Source organism: Rhodamnia argentea, chromosome 10, assembly GCF_020921035.1.
Source record: "Rhodamnia argentea isolate NSW1041297 chromosome 10, ASM2092103v1, whole genome shotgun sequence".
NCBI classification, from domain to species: Eukaryota; Viridiplantae; Streptophyta; class Magnoliopsida; order Myrtales; family Myrtaceae; genus Rhodamnia; species Rhodamnia argentea.
Window position 1 is genome coordinate 17,192,930 of NC_063159.1, and position 18,168 is coordinate 17,211,097.

The 18,168-nt window shown below is 38.7% G+C and overlaps 1 protein-coding gene across 3 annotated transcripts; it reads left to right on the top strand.

Moving 5' to 3' along the window:
- Positions 1–2,132: 2,132 nt before the first annotated feature.
- On the top strand, positions 2,133–17,196 carry LOC115729223 (probable serine/threonine-protein kinase SIS8). 3 transcript variants are annotated; one of them, XM_030659706.2, is made up of 17 exons: positions 2,133–2,375; positions 4,506–4,901; positions 6,247–6,450; positions 6,947–7,135; positions 7,238–7,497; positions 7,632–7,730; positions 8,809–8,898; positions 10,572–10,667; positions 11,847–11,933; positions 12,880–12,997; positions 13,950–14,250; positions 14,513–14,636; positions 14,730–14,749; positions 15,009–15,165; positions 15,820–16,108; positions 16,602–16,674; positions 16,785–17,196. In XM_030659706.2, the coding sequence occupies exons 2-17, from the start codon at positions 4,653–4,655 to the stop codon at positions 16,853–16,855; spliced, it is 2,427 nt and encodes an 808-aa protein (XP_030515566.1). In that variant the 5' UTR covers positions 2,133–2,375; positions 4,506–4,652; the 3' UTR covers positions 16,856–17,196. The 3 variants fall into 3 exon arrangements, with proteins under 3 accessions (XP_030515566.1, XP_030515575.1, XP_030515583.1); XM_030659715.2 differs by having other exon boundaries at positions 13,956–14,250; XM_030659723.2 differs by lacking the exon at positions 8,809–8,898.
- Positions 17,197–18,168: the final 972 nt, after the last annotated feature.

The following is an 18,168-nucleotide window of genomic DNA, read 5'->3' on the forward strand; positions in this document are numbered from 1 at the left end:
TGATGAGAAACTTCTCATAAGTCGGGACTCTTATCTCCGTCTTTGCGCCTAGTGGTGTGATTATCAAACGGGCTCTTCGTCTATTGGTCCGTAGCAGGACGTGAAGCATCCTGGAGCCGCGAACGATGTTTGTCGTGCGGAACGAGTGGATGAACTATCTGTTATCCATATTGTTCCTTGGGTCCTATATTATGATTCAATTACTATTGCTCGTCTTTATGATTCTTAATTTGAGTTTTTGGCCAGAATTTGTTAATTAAAGAACATAAATAAGAAATAATACCTAAGCCGGGCATAGCCCGTTATTGGCACCAACCATGCCCGATTCGCGGGGAAAATTTCTAATGAGGACGCAAAGTGTTATCGTTTTCTCAAATGAGGTCATGGAGTGGATATTATTTCAAATAAAAAATATGAAGTGTTCTCATTTTTTAAAATAAATGTTTGAAATGGACATTGTTTTAAATAAGAGCATGAAGGACCCGACTCACCGATTGGTTAAGAGAATTTCAGCATTTATTTTATTAAAATTTTTTCTTTGTTTTTTCCTTTTTCTATTTTTTTAAAAACTAAAAAAGGTAAATAATAATAATAATAAAGAAACTCGAGTGAGAGGATCGCCTTCCGGCCTATGGCCACCGCCCCCACCATCAAGGTGCTAGCGAATGTATCGGCAGTCTTGCCCACACGAGGGAGGGCAGCTCTCTCGCCTGTTTTTCCTTTTTAACTCCTTTTTGATTTATAATTTATTTAACTAAAAATTTAGTTAAAATGGTATTTTGACGAAAATGTCCTTAATCGGCCGGAATATTTATCCGGCCAAGAAGGTTAGGCCTTTATTTACAACGGTCATAGTTACTTCATGGCTTTATTTGGAACTGTCACGCCACTTCAAACATTTATTTGAAACAAGAATCACTTCAAATCCTTATTTGGAAAAAAAAAATGATGACACTTAAAATCTTTATTGGAAAATTTCCTTAAATCTGCCTACCTGAAGCAAAAATGTTCCGATAGAAACGATCCTCGGCACCAGCCATCAACGCCGAATCTCAAAGCCAAGCACTGTCGTCTGGCCACGAGGCCCACGACCCGTGGCCATTGCGAATGACAGTCGCCAAAAGATAAAAATAAATGCTCCCCCCACGTGCAAAGGGATCGGGAGAGTTTTCACTGGGAAGAAGCCAAGCGCGCACAGCGGGACTCGGAGTTGGTCCACCACTCCCCGGAGTACGAAAACACCGTACTGCATCAAAACAGTGGAAACAAAAACACGCCGAACTCTGTTTTTCGTTCTGGCTGTGGTTGGCCGTCCGCGTTCGTTCGGTCAATAAACGAAGCAAAGAAAAATTGGAAACTTTTCAGCTCATTCCGATCCATCGATCGACCGTGCGTGCGTTGCATGACGCGCCAAAGGACGCCAAGTCCGTCGTAGTTGAACCAAAACCCCCGTATCTTTTTCGGTGTTATGCAAATCGGATTCAGATGCCGATACATACCCAGATTTTATTCTACGAGATTTGTATCAGAAACTATGGTCGTATTTTTATAATACGAGATAAAAGAAGTGTACCCTCAGCCCTCGGGTCGACGTGGATGATAACTTTCTCATTAAAAATGAATTCATTTGTATACGGACATACGCTATGTTAGCTCATTAAAACAAATTTCCATCTGAATGTAATCTGCACCGGTTTTTTATTTGTACATAATCTTCGTTAGGCTAATTTTTAGCTTATCAAAATAAATATATTCCCCCCCTGGAAAAAAAGAAAAAAGGAAAATAATTGCGGGGGAGCGAGTGTTTCTTTTTTTTTTTTTTTTGGGTAGGTTTCACGCGGAATGAAAGGGCGAGTCAGTTGGTCGAAGCCAACCTTTGCCAGCTGGCTGTCGGGGAGTGGCCCCAGATCTCCCACGCTTTGCACGTGACTCTCTCTCTCTCTATCTCTAGACCTGCAAAAAGAGAGGGAGAAGAAAAAGAAAAGCCCATCACTTTTTCGCTTCTTCATCCACCATTTTTATCATTATCATTCATTAAGCCCAAAAATCCAGTCCATCTCTCTCTCTCTCCCTCCCTTTCTCCCTCAGTCTTGCCTCGTTTCCATCTCTCTTTTTAATTGCGCGCACACACGCTCTCTCTCTCTCTCTACAGAGGCCGAACCTGACCTTAGCATCTCTCTCCAATATAATATCGATACGGACGTTGCGTGACCTCCCTGTTCCATCTCCATCTCAGCTCCTAGCTCCCTCCCGCTTCTCTTCGGCGCCAATTCCGGAAGATTGCTCCATGTAGTGCGCGATGCGTCCGTGAGGATTCAAATGGTACTGGTCGGTGCACGGCTTCCCGGGACTGCGAACGCGTGGATCTGCTGGCGGTAAGTCCTCTCCCCTAGCTCCTCCGTTGTCGGTGATTTCCTTCGTCGTCGTCGTCGTCGCGGTGCGCCCTCGATCTCGCCTGTTGTTAGATTGCTGTGGTTTTTTCCCGGCTGCTCGAGCTGGTCTCTGCTCGGAGTCCGTCAATGCGATCGGCTTGGTGCGAATTCGAATGGAGAATTCTCGTCCTGACGGATTGGGCATTGTGCGGGGAAATGCGAGCGTAGGATGTTCTGCTGCTGGAGATTTTAGTCTGATTGGGCTTCCCTAGGACTGATGTCGCGGAACGACGCGAATGTGATTCGAAGAGGAGGAGACTTTTAGCTTGTCAGTTAAGCATTCCGATGGATGTGCTGAACTCAAATTTTATTTCAATGCGGCGTGATATCCTTGCTGTGGCGATTACTCGATGTCCCTCGGAGAGATAATTAGTCTCGTAGGTCAGCAATCTAGTAGCCGTGATCCTGGAAGTGAAACTCTGATTCATGCTACCTTTGTTATAGATACTCTAGCTACGGGGAAATCGTGAATGTGCTTTTGGTCGTTGAAATCTATTGTCAGCTTCTGGCGGATGCATTGCCAGTTCCATGTCGTTTGTATGTAACCAAACATCTCCCCCTTACATTTTCCTGTATGTCCTAAAAATGGAATGTCTGTTGTCGGTGGATGCTCAAATTTAGTAGCCTGAAGATGCTATGGTGGATGTGTCAGTTCGTCAGTGTCAGGCTGATAATCCAATCCTTTTGTTTGATGTTTATAGCAATCTTTGACAGTCAAAGTTTTTCCAATGCTTCTTGAAACACGATAGATTCAAAATAGTTTGGAGTGTTTGCACTTTATCACCATCCACCATGCTTGTTGCATATTTTCAGCTTAAAGTTCTTATGGATGCTCTTTACTGATGGTTATTTAAAACCAACCTTTGACAGTAAATTTCTTCATCATATTTAGTTAGATGTGTATTGGTGCCACAGCCATATGATCAATAACTACGTTGCGCATTTATGTTCCGTAAATACTGGCATTGGTTTTATTTGCTGTTTGGTGACTGAACTAGACCATTTGTTTTTCACCAACATCGCAAATCATCATGGAGAGTTGGTATCAGTGAGAGAAAGCTAACTTAACTGGTGAACTAACTAATAAATCTACACAACATGTCTCACCTGCAAAGTCTGCAGCCTTGTGTATCTTGTTTTGCATTTATTGTAGGAATAGTCCATTCACTACACCCTTTGGATGATGTTTAGAGTTGATTGATATTCTAAGAATTTCTGTTGTAGGGGCTCTGAGGCCTTTGATCATTTACCCTTTTTTAGACAAAATGTTTTACTTTATTTGGCAACTTAAAGATCGGGATGGAAGAAAGGCATTTACTGTATTGGTTTTACTCCACTGCTAAGTCTTAATGAGTTAAGCAAACACGTACTCGACCATCGTTCTTTTTGCTTGACATTTGTCCATCTCTTGATTTTCAACGACAGAAAATGAGATGTATTTCTCAAAGAAAGTAACATGATTCCTTTCTGGCGTCGTTATCATAAGACTTTCATTCTACTGCTTTTTGGTCGTGCCTAGATTTGATGTTTAAAGTGCAAACTGACATTTTTGAAGGAATTTGAGTTTAATCTACAGAGTCATTTTTGTGGGTATACCATTATAAGTACATACATGAATTTGGACTTTCTAACTTATGGATGAAAGAGGCTTAGGGATTGACACAACTTATTTCTGTGTACATTGAGAGAATGTCAAGGAAACTGACTGGGGTATACAACTCTTCACTAGATGCATAAAAAGGATGATGGTGAAGGTAGGGCTCAAACTTGATTTTACTTTACTAGATTTACTCTAAACTGTTCGAATAATATCAGATGGTGATATTGGTCTTGGTGATTCAATATTTGCAATTTTCTAAGAGACACACATGGCAGAGCCCTTAGATCAAGCCCAGCAAACCGGACTATTTAGCCTATTTGGCATGAAGCTAATGATATTACTTTTGCTTGGGATTTTGCTACCTTTTGTTGCTGTTTTCTGCTTGTAGTAATTATGCTCACTTTAGTGTGGAACTCCATTGCTTCTCTAGATTTGAGGTGTCCGATATTATATTTTCTTTGTCTATCTGTCAGGTCATATGGCCCCCAGCTCACTGAAGTTGGACCTGAAGATATGTATGAATCACTTTTGTGCTGTCTGAGAAGTACATTTAGCTGAAAAGCTTTTTCCATGGGGTAAGAAGTGGGCGAAATGCTTTTGCATGTCAGAATTTTGAGGACATGGCAGAGACACGAGATGAGGCAGGGCCATCTGAGCAAGGGACTCCGACTGCTCCATGGTGGCCTTCAGATTTTATGGAGAAGTTTGCATCTGTTTCCTTGGGTTCTCAAGAAGAAAGTTTAAGTAACAAAGAATCCCCTAGGAATGCTGAGCAAGATGCATTGTCTCCTCAGACAGCCTCCCAAATTCTTTGGAGCACTGGAATGCTTTCTGACCCGATTCCCAATGGATTTTATTCTGTCATTCCTGTAAGAACTAAGTTTGATATTGTTTGCAGTAGCTAATGGCCATCTGGTCTGAACTAGGGCTCGTCATATGTTTTTTGTTTTATTCCCTGCTACTTGTGATTATGCTTAGGCGCAGTTTTTCAAGCTTGATCTTATATGGTTGGTGTAGCTAATGGCCTGTGTTCGCACAATTATTTGACATGTCCTAACATTTGTTTGTGTTATACAATAGTGACACACCGATTGCTTACACTTTGACTTATTGTACGTGTTTACACTTCTTTCAGAAGTAATTGTGATTCAGTTGCCATTTGTTGCATCATGAATGGTTGGACTTAAAACTAGAAAGTGATTAATTTGCAGCACGCTTGGTTCTAAATACAGTCATCTTTAACTTTCAAATGCTTTTGTTAGATTGGAATTTGGAAAGACACATGGAACCATAAGATTTACAAAAAGGTCTAGTACATCATACGAGCACTGTGAACTTAAGTCTTTGAGATCCTACAAATCAGTCAGATCTGAAGCTGCGACTTTACGTTATAATGCAAACCTCCTCTAAGATACTCTCCAAGTTCTTGCTTTTGCTTGGTTAAAGTTAGTGAAAAGTGTATTGCTACATTTCTCGGTATTTTCTGGGAGCATCTCTGCTCCAGCTTTTTCCTCTTTTAATTAGAAGAGCATAATTTTTTGGATTAACAGGATTGAAGCATAGTTAATGACTCTTCATACTGCCTATTGTCTTTTAATGTTTATCTGGTACCCCTCTGCTGCTTTAATTTTACTTTGTTAGTTTCAGCCTTTGCAATGGTTAGGGCCAAGTGAAGTTTCAGTTTCATTTCTACCCTCAATATAATGTTTCAGATGATTTTGGTAAACACGAGCTTAAGCATATTAAAAGGATTTCAACCAAATTATGTACAAAATTTGCAAAAATTAGTGGAAAACTTTAGCTCAATCTTCCAGATTTGGTGTGAAAATCATCCTCTAACTGCATCCAGTGCAAATAATCAAGTATTACATACCTCCACTAAAGAGTTCACTTAATATGAGATTTATTGTTCATGCAAGAGGATTAATATAAAATGCTTCAGAGTTCACTGAATATGAGCTTTATTGTTCATGCAAGAGGATTAATATAAAATGCTTCATTTCTGACTAAGAAAAATGTACGATGCTTCATTTATTGGTTTTACCTCAAGAAGATTACTGTGTTCCAAACAGTTTCGGAAATTTTGCGATGCTTTTTGATGTACTTTTATCTTGGTTTGTTTCCATGAAGTTTGCCAGATTCATATGACTCCTTGTGGAACCTTAAGTTTTTGTTTTGATATGGTGTAAACTTTGATCTTGGAACTTTGAGCAGGAGAAACGGCTCAAAGAGCATTTTGATACCATTCCGACACTGGAAGAGCTTCATGCGCTGGGTGCAGAAGGCGTCAGAGCTGATGCCATTCTGGTAGACTTTAAAAAGGACAGAAAGCTGACTATGCTGAAGCAGCTGATGCTAACTCTAGTTAAGGGAGCAAATTCAAATCCTGCTGCAACAATTAAGAAGATTGCTGGACTGGTGTGCACTTTTCACAGCTGGTGATTTATTATGTGAAATACATTAGACATCCCTCCTCCCCAGCTCATACCATGCGTTGTTCCTCTCCCTGTCCTTCTCCCTCTGTCCCCCCTCCTCCTTTCCAACATGATGGAATCCCTGTGATTGCTTTGTACAGGGTTTGTGGCAGAATACCTGCATCATATTTGGATCTGTCAATACTGTCTTACATGGGTAAACAATTGAAACAAGAAAACACAATACACGTGCACATACCCGTTTAAGATTTTCTGGCTGTCCAACCTGAACGGAGTTTATCATTCTGATGTTATGTTGGCCACAATAGCTTGAGTATCATATAGTCATGTAGCTTTATGTCTTATTTATCTTGTTATGTAATAAGTTGTCGCAGTTGCACTTTGAAACATGCACATACACCCTCTCTTGTTGAGGTCACTCGTTGTTATTGCAGAGAAAAATTATAGTTGGTTGGCCACTGATGCTATTGCCTGAACAGGTTTCTGATGTTTATAAAAGGCCAAATGCGGAGAGTCCTGCAAAAGCTGCACTAGAGGAGAGCTCCCACATGTTTGAGAATCGTGTTGTCCAGATGTTGGGCCAAATAAAGCATGGTTCATGTCGTCCTCGAGCTATTTTGTTTAAGGTTCTTGCAGATACAGTAGGTCTTGAAAGTAGGCTCATGGTGGTAAGTTTCCACTTGGAAATATGCTTTGTTTCTAAATTTTATGATCGATGCAGAATTACTAGTTTTCAACTTGCTAACCTGGTTCTTGAATTCCTTTCTCAGGGTTTACCAATTGAGGGGGGCGTTGAGTGTGTTGACTCGTATAAGCACATGTCTGTGATGGTTACATTGAATTCGGTGGAACTGCTTGTAGATCTTATGCGATTTCCGGGCCAACTGATTCCCCGTTCGACTAAGGCCATCTTTATGACCCATATTTCTGCAGCAGGGGAAAGTGATTCTGCAGAAAATGATTCCTGTGATTCACCGCTTGAACCAAATAGCCCCCTCTATGGATATTCTGAGAAGGTGGATCCTGAAAGGTTAGTGTTTTGTATTTAGTTTACTGAACAAGAAATTGGTACCGAAAACTTCTATTGCCTGCCTGTGTAAGGTCATCATAAATATGCTTCATGGAAATCATTTTTTCCTTCTAACTTACCAATTCATATGATAGTGCTGACAAAGATGAAAGATTGCAATTCCATCGAAGATTAGAGGCCTCGAATATTTCTGGTCGGTCCTTGAGAGATCTGATGATCGACAGGAAGTTGAGGTGAACATCTCTCTCTCTCTCTCTCTCTCTCTCTCCCACACACACACCCACACACACTCGCACAAAAGTAAAGTGTTGTACAAGTTGAATCAATGTAGTTTCTGCCTTGACACCATGCTCGCCCCTTAAAAATTGACTCGACTATAACTCGATTTAGTATGACTTTCTGTCCTCTTGCTTGACTAGAAAAGGAACCCAAGATAGTCAGGTTGGACTCAACTTGACTCATATTCTCTGAATTTGTTTGATAAGTATAATTAGGAACACCAAGAGGCGCCTCTTGTCTTTGAACTAGAAGCTAGAAAAGAATCGAAAAAGTTCAAAAGTGACTCAGTGTTGAAAGAGCTGCCACAACAATGCCAAAAACAATATGGTGGAAGACCAACTTTCTTGTATTACAGCTGTGGACCTTTCGTCATTTTGAAAAACGCTGCCTACTACTTTCCTTTGATGTATGTCAAAAACTAAGCAGGGGATTGGAAACAAACAAGCTTTTCCTGTCTTTACACCAATTCAGCCCAGACCAAGTTAAGAGTTCCTCTCCGACAGACCCTGCAACAACCCATCTAATCTGGAAAAGTGACAAAACCATATTCTCAAGTCTTAAAAATTCCAGGTGTCAAAGGAGTAGATGAGAAACAGATTCTGATTGTGCTAATGTTCAAATTTCACAAACAGCAATCAAATCAAGAGAGGGATCAAGTACTAATTCCCTGCCGCGCCCCTTTCATGTTCAAACAAAATATGAAGCACCATAAAAGTCAAGATGACCCAGTGGCATACATTGTAGTCGACAACGAGTTGGAATTTGTCATCCTGAACAAAAGATTTTCCAGTCCAATGATCGCATATTGAGATTGATAATAATAATAAAAAAACTACTTAATAACATTCTGTTGTGAGTACCACCAACCAAAATATCTCCAAAACAATAATATTCAAAATTTGATTTCTATATTCAAACTGTGTAATCATGACGAGTAGTTGGATCCACTTACATCCCTGGACTGTGCAACTGTTGAACTGCCAAAGTATAATTGTTGAGATTTATCAAATCCTTTTTCTTTGTTCCTCTCAGCTTATCACAGAGTGAACCAAACATTGCGAACACATTTTGGAGACGTAGTCGGAGAAAGGTTGTTGCTGAGCAAAGGACTGCTAGTTCAAGGTTTTAAGTTGCTTATTTATACATATCTTGGTCATGTGTTCATAAATTCATTCTGGTTGCGTTGAGGATATATCCTATGGTACTTAATTCCCATAGAAATTGCTCACGAAAAATTACAATGACTTAACTTCTGGAGTTGTCTTTGTGTATTCTGGGCATTCTTGTTGTCTGAAGTTATGCCACTCTGAGAGTTTCAGATAAATCAGAATATTTCATGTAGTACATAGATATTAGGAAAGATGGGGCTTGAGATGGCCTCGTGCTCAGCTTGTTGGGGGCTCATGTGTGCCATTGATCTCTGTGTGTGGTTCCCCTATTTTACTTTGCTTATTTATACATATCTTGGCTAGCTGTTGATAAATCTCATTTTAATTGCATTGAGAATATAGCATACGGTACTTCCCAAAGAAATTGCTTGGGAATAATTAGAATGTCTTAACTCGCGGAATTGTCCTTGTGAATTCTGGACATTCTTCTTGTTTTAAATTATGCTTTTCTGGGAGTTTCAGATAAATGGGAGTATTTCACAAAGTACATAAATATTAGGAAGGATGTAGGTTAAGATGGCTTTCTGCACAGCCTGGTAGGGTGTCAAGTGTACCATTGATCTCTGTCTATGGTTCCCCTATTGTTCCATTTCTCTTCTGCACAAGATTGTGTCAATTGTACCATTGACGACAGAGATTAGACTCTGCTTTTGCATGTGCATTCCTGAGCGGGGTGAGTTGGGGTAGATAGGGGAAGAAAAAGAAGTATGGCATAGTGATCTGAGTGCTGACCAAGCTAAATTGAAAATATAGGTTTGCAGGCTTTTGAATGGGCTCTAGCTTGAACCAAGCCAGCTCCTGTGAAGTTAGTTGCAAATTATTTCTTCTATGTGTTCTAGTTTGCATATATGTACATGTCAGTATATGTGAAAAAAATTAGTGCTACTTGAATTGTTCTCTTTTTCATATTTTACTTGGTCACAAGTCATCTCTAATCTTTCAAGTGCAAAGAATCACAAAATGGCATAAACTAAGTTCCACACATTTTTATCCTTTTTCTCCATGGCTCTAATTTACTCTGCTTGTCTATCTTACGCAACTTTGCGTTTAAGCAATCTGACTGTACAGACTCTAGAGCTGTTAGATGGTTCAGTGTATTTGCATTTCACCTGCCAATATCGAAGGACTTTCTCTGTCTATTTGTAAACTATCATATTTTCTTTTTCTTTGTTACTTGGAAGCTTACAATGGATATTTAATCTGGTGGGATTGGGATTATTTAATTACAATCGAGTACAAATTCCGGACTCACCCGAAAGCCAAGAAATTTGAGATCTCAATTCTCTCTCTACCAGTTTCAATTAGGACAGAAGATTAGTGCGGTCAATTTTGTTTTATGAAAAACTAAAGTTCTAGAATTTGGGACAGGTTTCACGATTGGAAATACAAAATGCAAACTATGAAATTGCGGTAAAGTTATGATGACACAAAACCGAGGGATAAGTGCACCTACCTTTTTGTCGGATGTTGACTGGTCAAGGGTGATCGTCTCTGGTCATTGATAGTTTGGTCGAGCAATTTTTCTTTCCCCAATAGTAGGTCACCTGAATATTATGCGTGAGGATAACTACTAAAATTCTTTGCACAGAGTATTATATGTATTTTACACTATTTTTGTTTTTCCAGCCCAGAGCATCCTTCTCTTCGAATTCGTGGACGGTCAATGCTAAGTGGTGATAGGAAGTTACATAGAGATTTTGTCAATGAAGCAACTTCATCAAGGTTATTATGTTCAGTAGTCATCTTTTTCTTTTGCATTTTATGTGAGTAAGGAACTATTACCTTGGTATGCATATTCGCTTGAAGCTCCTAAAGGATCTTAGGCATTGGAGAGCACAATAAAATCTTTTTGCTTGAGTTTCTACCTTTTGTTGGTTCTATTCTTTTGGTGTTACTGATGGTGTCTATAGTTTCCGGTACTTGGGCTTTGATGTGATTGTTAATATTTGTATTTGCACAACAATAGGTGCTAACCGTGATTGTTTCTTATGCTCTCTTCTTTGCCTGACATCATGGTATAGAAATTCGTGAGCTGGATTGCATACAAATTATTAAATTTGCCCTAATACATAGTTTAGAAGATACATAGTTGTTGGAACTTTGTTCTTTGATAGATTTCATTTGGATTTATAAAGTAAGTAGCGTTTTTTATATTCAAAATGAAACAGGAAAGAAAGAAAGAGGATAACTCCATGGTCAGCACCCCTGTATGATTGGTTATATTTCCTGATTTTCTTTATATATGGGGGATGCATTAAATTCTTTGAAGTTGTATCTTTTCGTGGAAAAAACGGATTGTCGTTCAGATCATCCATTCTCTTTGGAATAACCAGTTAAGTTGTCCAAATCTTGGCTTGCCAATTGGAGAGAAGGATTTCGACCAAAAAAAAAATGGAGAGAAGGATGAAGTATGAATTTATAATAGCTAACAGCTTACCATTAATTACAGCAGCTAATTGCATTCTTCTATTGCTAGTTGCATTTTAGCTCTAAATTGGTTATGCTTAAATGGTACATTTAGTGTATCTTTCTGTAATATTAAGTACTGGTTTCATTAACTATTGGCCTACTTCCTTGTAATTTCACATTTGTCATTTCTGCTTTCACTAGACTAGTTATACATGATGTTGAGGTTATGGTCCAATTTTGGATCTTGTGTCCGATCTTTGTGACATATTAAATACATTTTGGCTGACTCCCGTGGTATGTGAAAATTTGCTGAGCTGCCTAATTCAGAAAGCAAGTTGAATGACTTTGTTACCAGGACAGATTTCAGTGTTTGACTCTGTATGTGTGCTTCGGTTAATGAGTCAACTTCTGAATCAGAACCCAACTGCCCTCCATGAATTGCTTAGGTCTTTACTTTAATATCAACTTATCAAAAATCGAAATATACTGCAGGTCAGAAGGTGCATCCACTTCAGAAGCTCGAAGGATAAGAAGAAGAAGCATAAGCATCACCCCAGAGATTGGCGATGATATTGTGAGGTTGGTGCTTACTTCGTTCTTTTTTTGTTCCAGGACTACTGTGTTCACGTGAATCAACATCATGGGAAGAAAAAATCTATCTTTTGCTCATTTGTTAAACTACTTCAATGCGGTTATGCTAGCAAAGGAAAAAAGAGAAAAGGTAGGTTTTTCCTTCTTATTTCGGGAGGAAACGGTGGCCTTTCTTGTGTATTCCTACTAGAACTAGTTCTTGGCATTTTCTTTCCCAAAGTATTAGCTAATCTAAGTTCAAATCATGACAAATGTACTAGAAACAATATCATCCGACACTCTCATCCGTACAATGTAACATGTAAACTGCAAAAGCTCGTGCGAAGACAGAGACTTTGCATGATTTGAGGATTTCAGTAGTTATGTGCTTAGAGAAGCATGAAGTTCATGCCACAGCCAAGGAATGTGCTTAGAGAAGCAACGGAAGTTGGAATACGAAGTTCATGCACAGCCTAGGAATGTGCTTCTGTCAATACATATGTTTTATTCTGGATTCTGGAATATTTTCTCCTTATCTTGTGTTGTGAAACATTTTGCAAGTATGAAGTTAATAACCATTGACCTCTTCGGTTGTAGAGAGATAAAGGGTTGAGAGACCCTCTTTCCTCTTAGGCTCGGAGCCAATTGAACTTTTGGCTTTTTGTGAAGTTTAGTCTCTCTATGTAGTTCAATAATAGCATCCAGAGATTTAGAATTTTGAAATTGCAGACAGGCATGTATTTCCCATAAAGTTCTGACGTAATACAATCTAGATTAGTGCCTTAACTGGTAGATGGTCACAAAGACGAAGAATCATAGGCACCTTATTATTAGGTTGTTGATTATTTGCCAATTCTATAGCTTAATCAACGTTCTAAGGACTGGTTGTACTTGTTTTTGTTAATTCTTAAGTTGGTATCTTCCCATTTCTCAGCACATACAGATAATAATGCAGGGCTGTGCGGGCAATGAATGAGACATTGAAGCAAAACCGACTACTGAGAGAGCAAGGGAATGATAGGTCATTCTCTTTTACTTCAGATGAAAGAAATAGCAAAGATCTACAGAAAGACGTACGGTTTCCATAAACCGTCTGCTATCATATCCTCATCTGTCTTGTTGTGATTTTGTTTTCTTGGGGTGGCCGCATCAATATTCGCATTGTCCATATATTATTTTCTAGCTCCAATGAATGGAAGAAGAAAATCGTAGTCATGATTTTATCAAGAAGGAGCTGCAAATTTTTGCTTTGTGTCATTTCTAAATTTTTCATTGTTACTTATGCTGTGCGATTTTTCTTTCATGTGCTTGCTTGAAGCTGAATCTTTTCTGTGAACAAGCTGCATATGTTTTGTGCTTCTCTCATTGTTGTAGTTTCTAGTGCTTAGGTCAGGCATGTGTCTCTGGCTATGAAAGTTTGTTTCCTTTAAGACAATGAAGAGTGTTTGGTTGTTTCAACACTTTAGTCTGACTTCCTATGTCAATCATATAACTCTCATCTCTTCTAAAATATACTCATCTTGGCTTTGATTAACTTGATATATTTTTGTGCACAATCTTTTCTTTCGTACATTCTCACAATGCACAACTGGTATAATTTTGGGTTTCCATCTGAAATTATTGCTGATGTGGTTTTACATTCTTGGTTTACAACATTCTTGTCATTTCCTATGCATTTAGCATTTTGCTGGCTATCAAGTGTGGTGTAGTGACTACTAAGAAAATTGTGTTGTACAATAAATGAGCAGTGGATTGACCACTCGCATGGACTACTGTTTCAATTGCCATATCCGCATGGAATTGATGACTGCCATTGCATTGCATCGACATGCTGATCGCAGACCACATTTACAGTGACATGCTCATTCTAGTTACACCCTCTACATTCCCGGTAGAGATTTTTGAACTGTTCTGCATTGCTGTGTGGAATGCATATGAAAGGAATAATTAACTTTTTTGTTGGTTTTATACTGGACTGTTAATCTTAATTGTGAGCAAAATGTGATTTTTATTTTTTTGTTCTAGCCTCAGGCATCAAGTTTCCATTTTGATGCTCATGATGAAGTCTCTGGTGGAATATCTCCGATGTATGATCGGGAGAATATAAGTTCTCAGAAGGCTATATCGTTGCCCTCATCTCCTCATGAGTTCAGAGGTGAATCCTCTGAGAGAAGCCTTGTAGTGAACTATCCATGCGACAATGAATTGTTTTCGACGTGGAATAAAGTTCTGGAATCTCAAATGTTCAATAACCAACCTTTACTTCCTTACCAAGAGTGGAATATCGCTTTTTCAGAATTGACCGTTGGGACTCGTGTTGGGATAGGTAAGCCTGTATCATATCTTTCTCTGCTTTTTTGTTATCTTTTTAATCTTTTTCTCTTTATCTTTGCACTTACTCTGTGCTCTACAATGTTTGAAATGATTCTGAGGAGATTTATGATTGTTCCTCGTTTTTATGGTGCCATTACACATTCACAATTTTGGTTCCGAATGTGTACATTACGTACTCTGGTCAAAATTGTTAGCTCATTGAATTCTAAAATCTCCGGATAATTTGAATGTGAAATAGTTTCGTCTAAGTGTAGGGTTCTTTGGGGAAGTTTTCCGTGGCTTATGGAATGGGACAGACGTTGCTATTAAGGTTTTCCTAGAGCAAGATCTTACTGCTGAAAACATGGAAGACTTCTGCAACGAGATTTCCATTCTAAGGTTTGTGACACTGACCTGTTGATTATATTATCCACAACGTGTATCTATCTGACTTTATGTGCTTGTTCTATGCCTACATGGATCACCATTCAGCCGTCTTCGACATCCTAATGGTAATATTCTTTACTTGCTTGCTTGTCCTTGCGCTTGCATGTTTGCACTGGTTTCATTTCCTCCATATAAGGAGAATAGACGGTATAGGGAGCATATGCAGAGTGGGGGTTATGTATATGGAGCATCGATCAAGTATCACACTTAGAATATTTACTGCTCTACACTGTCCACTATTCACATTGCTAATGGAAGCTCAAATTTTTTTACCAATCTTTGTCTAATATCCAGCAAATAAAGCAACCTATTTTTTCCTTGCAGTGATACTATTTTTGGGGGCGTGCACGAGGCCTCCACATCTTTCTATGGTAACCGAGTACATGGAGATGGGCTCCTTGTACTATTTGATCCATTTGAGTGGTCAGAAAAAGAAGCTTAGTTGGAGGCGGAGACTTAAAATGATACGTGATATATGCAGGTTTGTGCGATTCCTCAACCTCAAAGATTTCCTTTATGTCGTCTTCTTTGAGTAAATTATATTACATTGCATTCGAGTAATCCCTGTTATGGCATAAAAATTATTGGGCTCTGTAAAACTCAAGGGGCATATTCTTGTTATACCTATGTCCAACTTAGGGAGACAAGATGCTACATCTTGCAATGAAAAGATATGTCTTGCCTTTAAGTTCTTGGCATTAGAACTTCTTGAGTTTAGACAAATATCTTCAAGCAGAGCGGCATCAAGAGTCTTGTCATTTTTTTCCAATCAACTTGATGGGGATGCACTTGGTTCCACTCATTAAAGTAAGGAATGCCAATGAAGGTTATTATTGAGTTAACTCCATGGACTCAGCAAAAAAAAAAAAAAAATTTACTTGAACTCAAATCTTCTATCAATGTCAAATGATTTTAATGGAACAAGCAATCATGTTGTTCTCAAGATAATTTGAAACAGTTAAATAACTTGATGTTTATCATGTAACTTTGTATTTAGGTTTTTATGGAAGATTAAGCGCTGGGAAATCAAACGAACAGAACTCAATCCAGACTTTACTTGTGTTATTCTACTTTTCTTGGTTGCTGCTTAATTCTTTCATTTTTGTTGGTGTTGATGTGTGTACACTGGAAGCAGGGGGTTGATGTGCATTCACCGGATGAAGATAGTACATCGTGACTTAAAAAGTGCTAATTGTCTTGTTAATAAGCATTGGACCGTGAAGATATGCGACTTTGGCCTATCAAGGATGATGATAAACTCACCCATGAGAGACTCTTCATCTGCTGGAACACCAGAATGGATGGCTCCTGAGCTTATACGCAATGAACCCTTCACCGAGAAATGTGATATCTTCAGCCTGGGGGTGATAATGTGGGAGCTCTGCACTTTAAATAGACCATGGGATGGTGTGCCACCAGAGAGGGTGAGTAGGCTGTTCTGACTTTACTACCGCATGATATGTTTTGAGTTTCCAACCCATCTGAAAGATTAACTTTTGCACACATGACTCGGTTTGCTATAGCCGAATATAATGTTGAGAGTTTTATCAAGTGGAACTGGCATTGGGGCACACAAATACTTGTGCATTTGAAAAGGAGATGATGAGGAGAAAGTGGGATTAGTTGTCATTGAAAAAGAAAGGGAAAATGGACTCACTACATGAGTGAAGAAGTGTTGCCTAAGATAAGCGTTTATTGGAATTACAGTAAATGCCTCCATTTCAAGTGCTATTGCTTAATGGATTCGATTTTGCCTCAAAGAATAGCGCCAGCAATATTTGATAAATTGAAACAGACTCAAATACCTACTTGTTTCTGTTTTTGTATTGCACATATTGACCATACTGTATTTAGGTTTTGTCTTTGGCTTCTGTAATCTGGGATGTGCGGTATAATGTGGGTCCTTCGTGCTGTCAGGTGGTATATGCAGTAGCTAATGAAGGATCCAGGTTGGATATACCTGAAGGTCCTCTCGGAAGGCTAATCACAGGTCCTCCTTGGTCCACACTCCAATTTTGAACTAACTTAAGAGCTCCACGTTGGTTCACACTCTGAGTTGCATTTTGCAAAGTCTGATCTTCAGTTGACGTGCCCTTGCAGATTGCTGGGCGGAACCGCAAGAAAGGCCTAGCTGTGAGGAGATTCTCTCCCGGTTGCTTGACTGCGAGTGATCTTACTGCTACTGGAATTCATGGGTTTGTGTATAGAAAGTCTGGAAGAGTTTTGACGCTGTCTGTTTCGGCTTTGACCTTGTAATCTGTAGAATGATTTTGCAAAATGAGAGCATAGAACGTCAAAGAGTTGATTGTCCAGATCTTTTTTGTGGTCCATTGTTTCATCATATGTGAGTGGAAAATTTCGGCTCTTAATTGATTTTGGGCCAGGTTTGGCCGAGGTAGTCAAATTTGTAAGGGAAAATTGACTAGAATCAGCTGGAAAAAGAGTGAAACAGGCGTGAATTTGTTCAACTGAAAGTAGTTGACACTTGACAGGAGATCAGAGACTTGGCTAATCTTAGTTTATTAATTTCCAGACGACATTATCTTAATCATATCGATTCATATAACTTGCGAATTGTTTCTCTTCTGTTTAAAATGGCCTGTTGAAAAAGATGAAAAAAAAAAAAACGGCGGCACTTAATATGTACGAAAATTTTTCAAACGATCTTTTTAATGTTACAATTTTGGAAAACCAATTACTTGAGTGACTTTGAAAAATCTGATGTGGTTGGCCGTCGGAATCACTTTCATGGACGCTTGTAAAAAGTTTTCACTAAAATTACCGTTAGTAAAGTTTTGTCGTCAATTTGAGAGTCTATAAACTTTTGCTCTTACAAGTTTTAAATTAGAATTTTATGAAACGGAAGGCGAATATTACAACTTTGTCACTGCTTCTCTTTGTTTTGTTAGACTCAAAAGTAAAATCATAGAACAAACATTCTCTCCACATAATATTATTTTACAAGCACAAAGATTTATGTGTTTTCGTTAAAAAAAAAAAGGGAAGTAAGTAATTTTTTTTTATCTGGTCTTGTCACTTTGCATTTCTTTCTTCTCTAAATATTGCTCTGCTTTGAGATTCAACAGCAAAGCTTAGTCTTGTGGAAAGGGACTTACTTATCTTTGATTAACAATGAGGATCAATGCTAGGGAAAGTTTGGAAATCAATTTAACCTCAATTACCTTTATTGTTCTTAAGGGCAATTTAGGGTTAGAATTTTTAAGAAGCATTCATTTAAATAGCTCTGACGAGCTACTTCAATTTTTCAGGATCAAAATTTTCCGTTACTAGAGTTATTTAAGTGATCGCTTTGTAAAAGTCGTGACACTTAAACGATCGTCTGAAAAAACTAGAGAGGGATTAATGCAAAGTGGACAATCGAGTAATGGTTTTTTTTTTAATGGAAACTGGAGAGGGATTAATTTAATGCAACGGGGGAGTGAGACGGTGAGCGAGGCCAGGCGAAGAACGGGATCGACTCAAT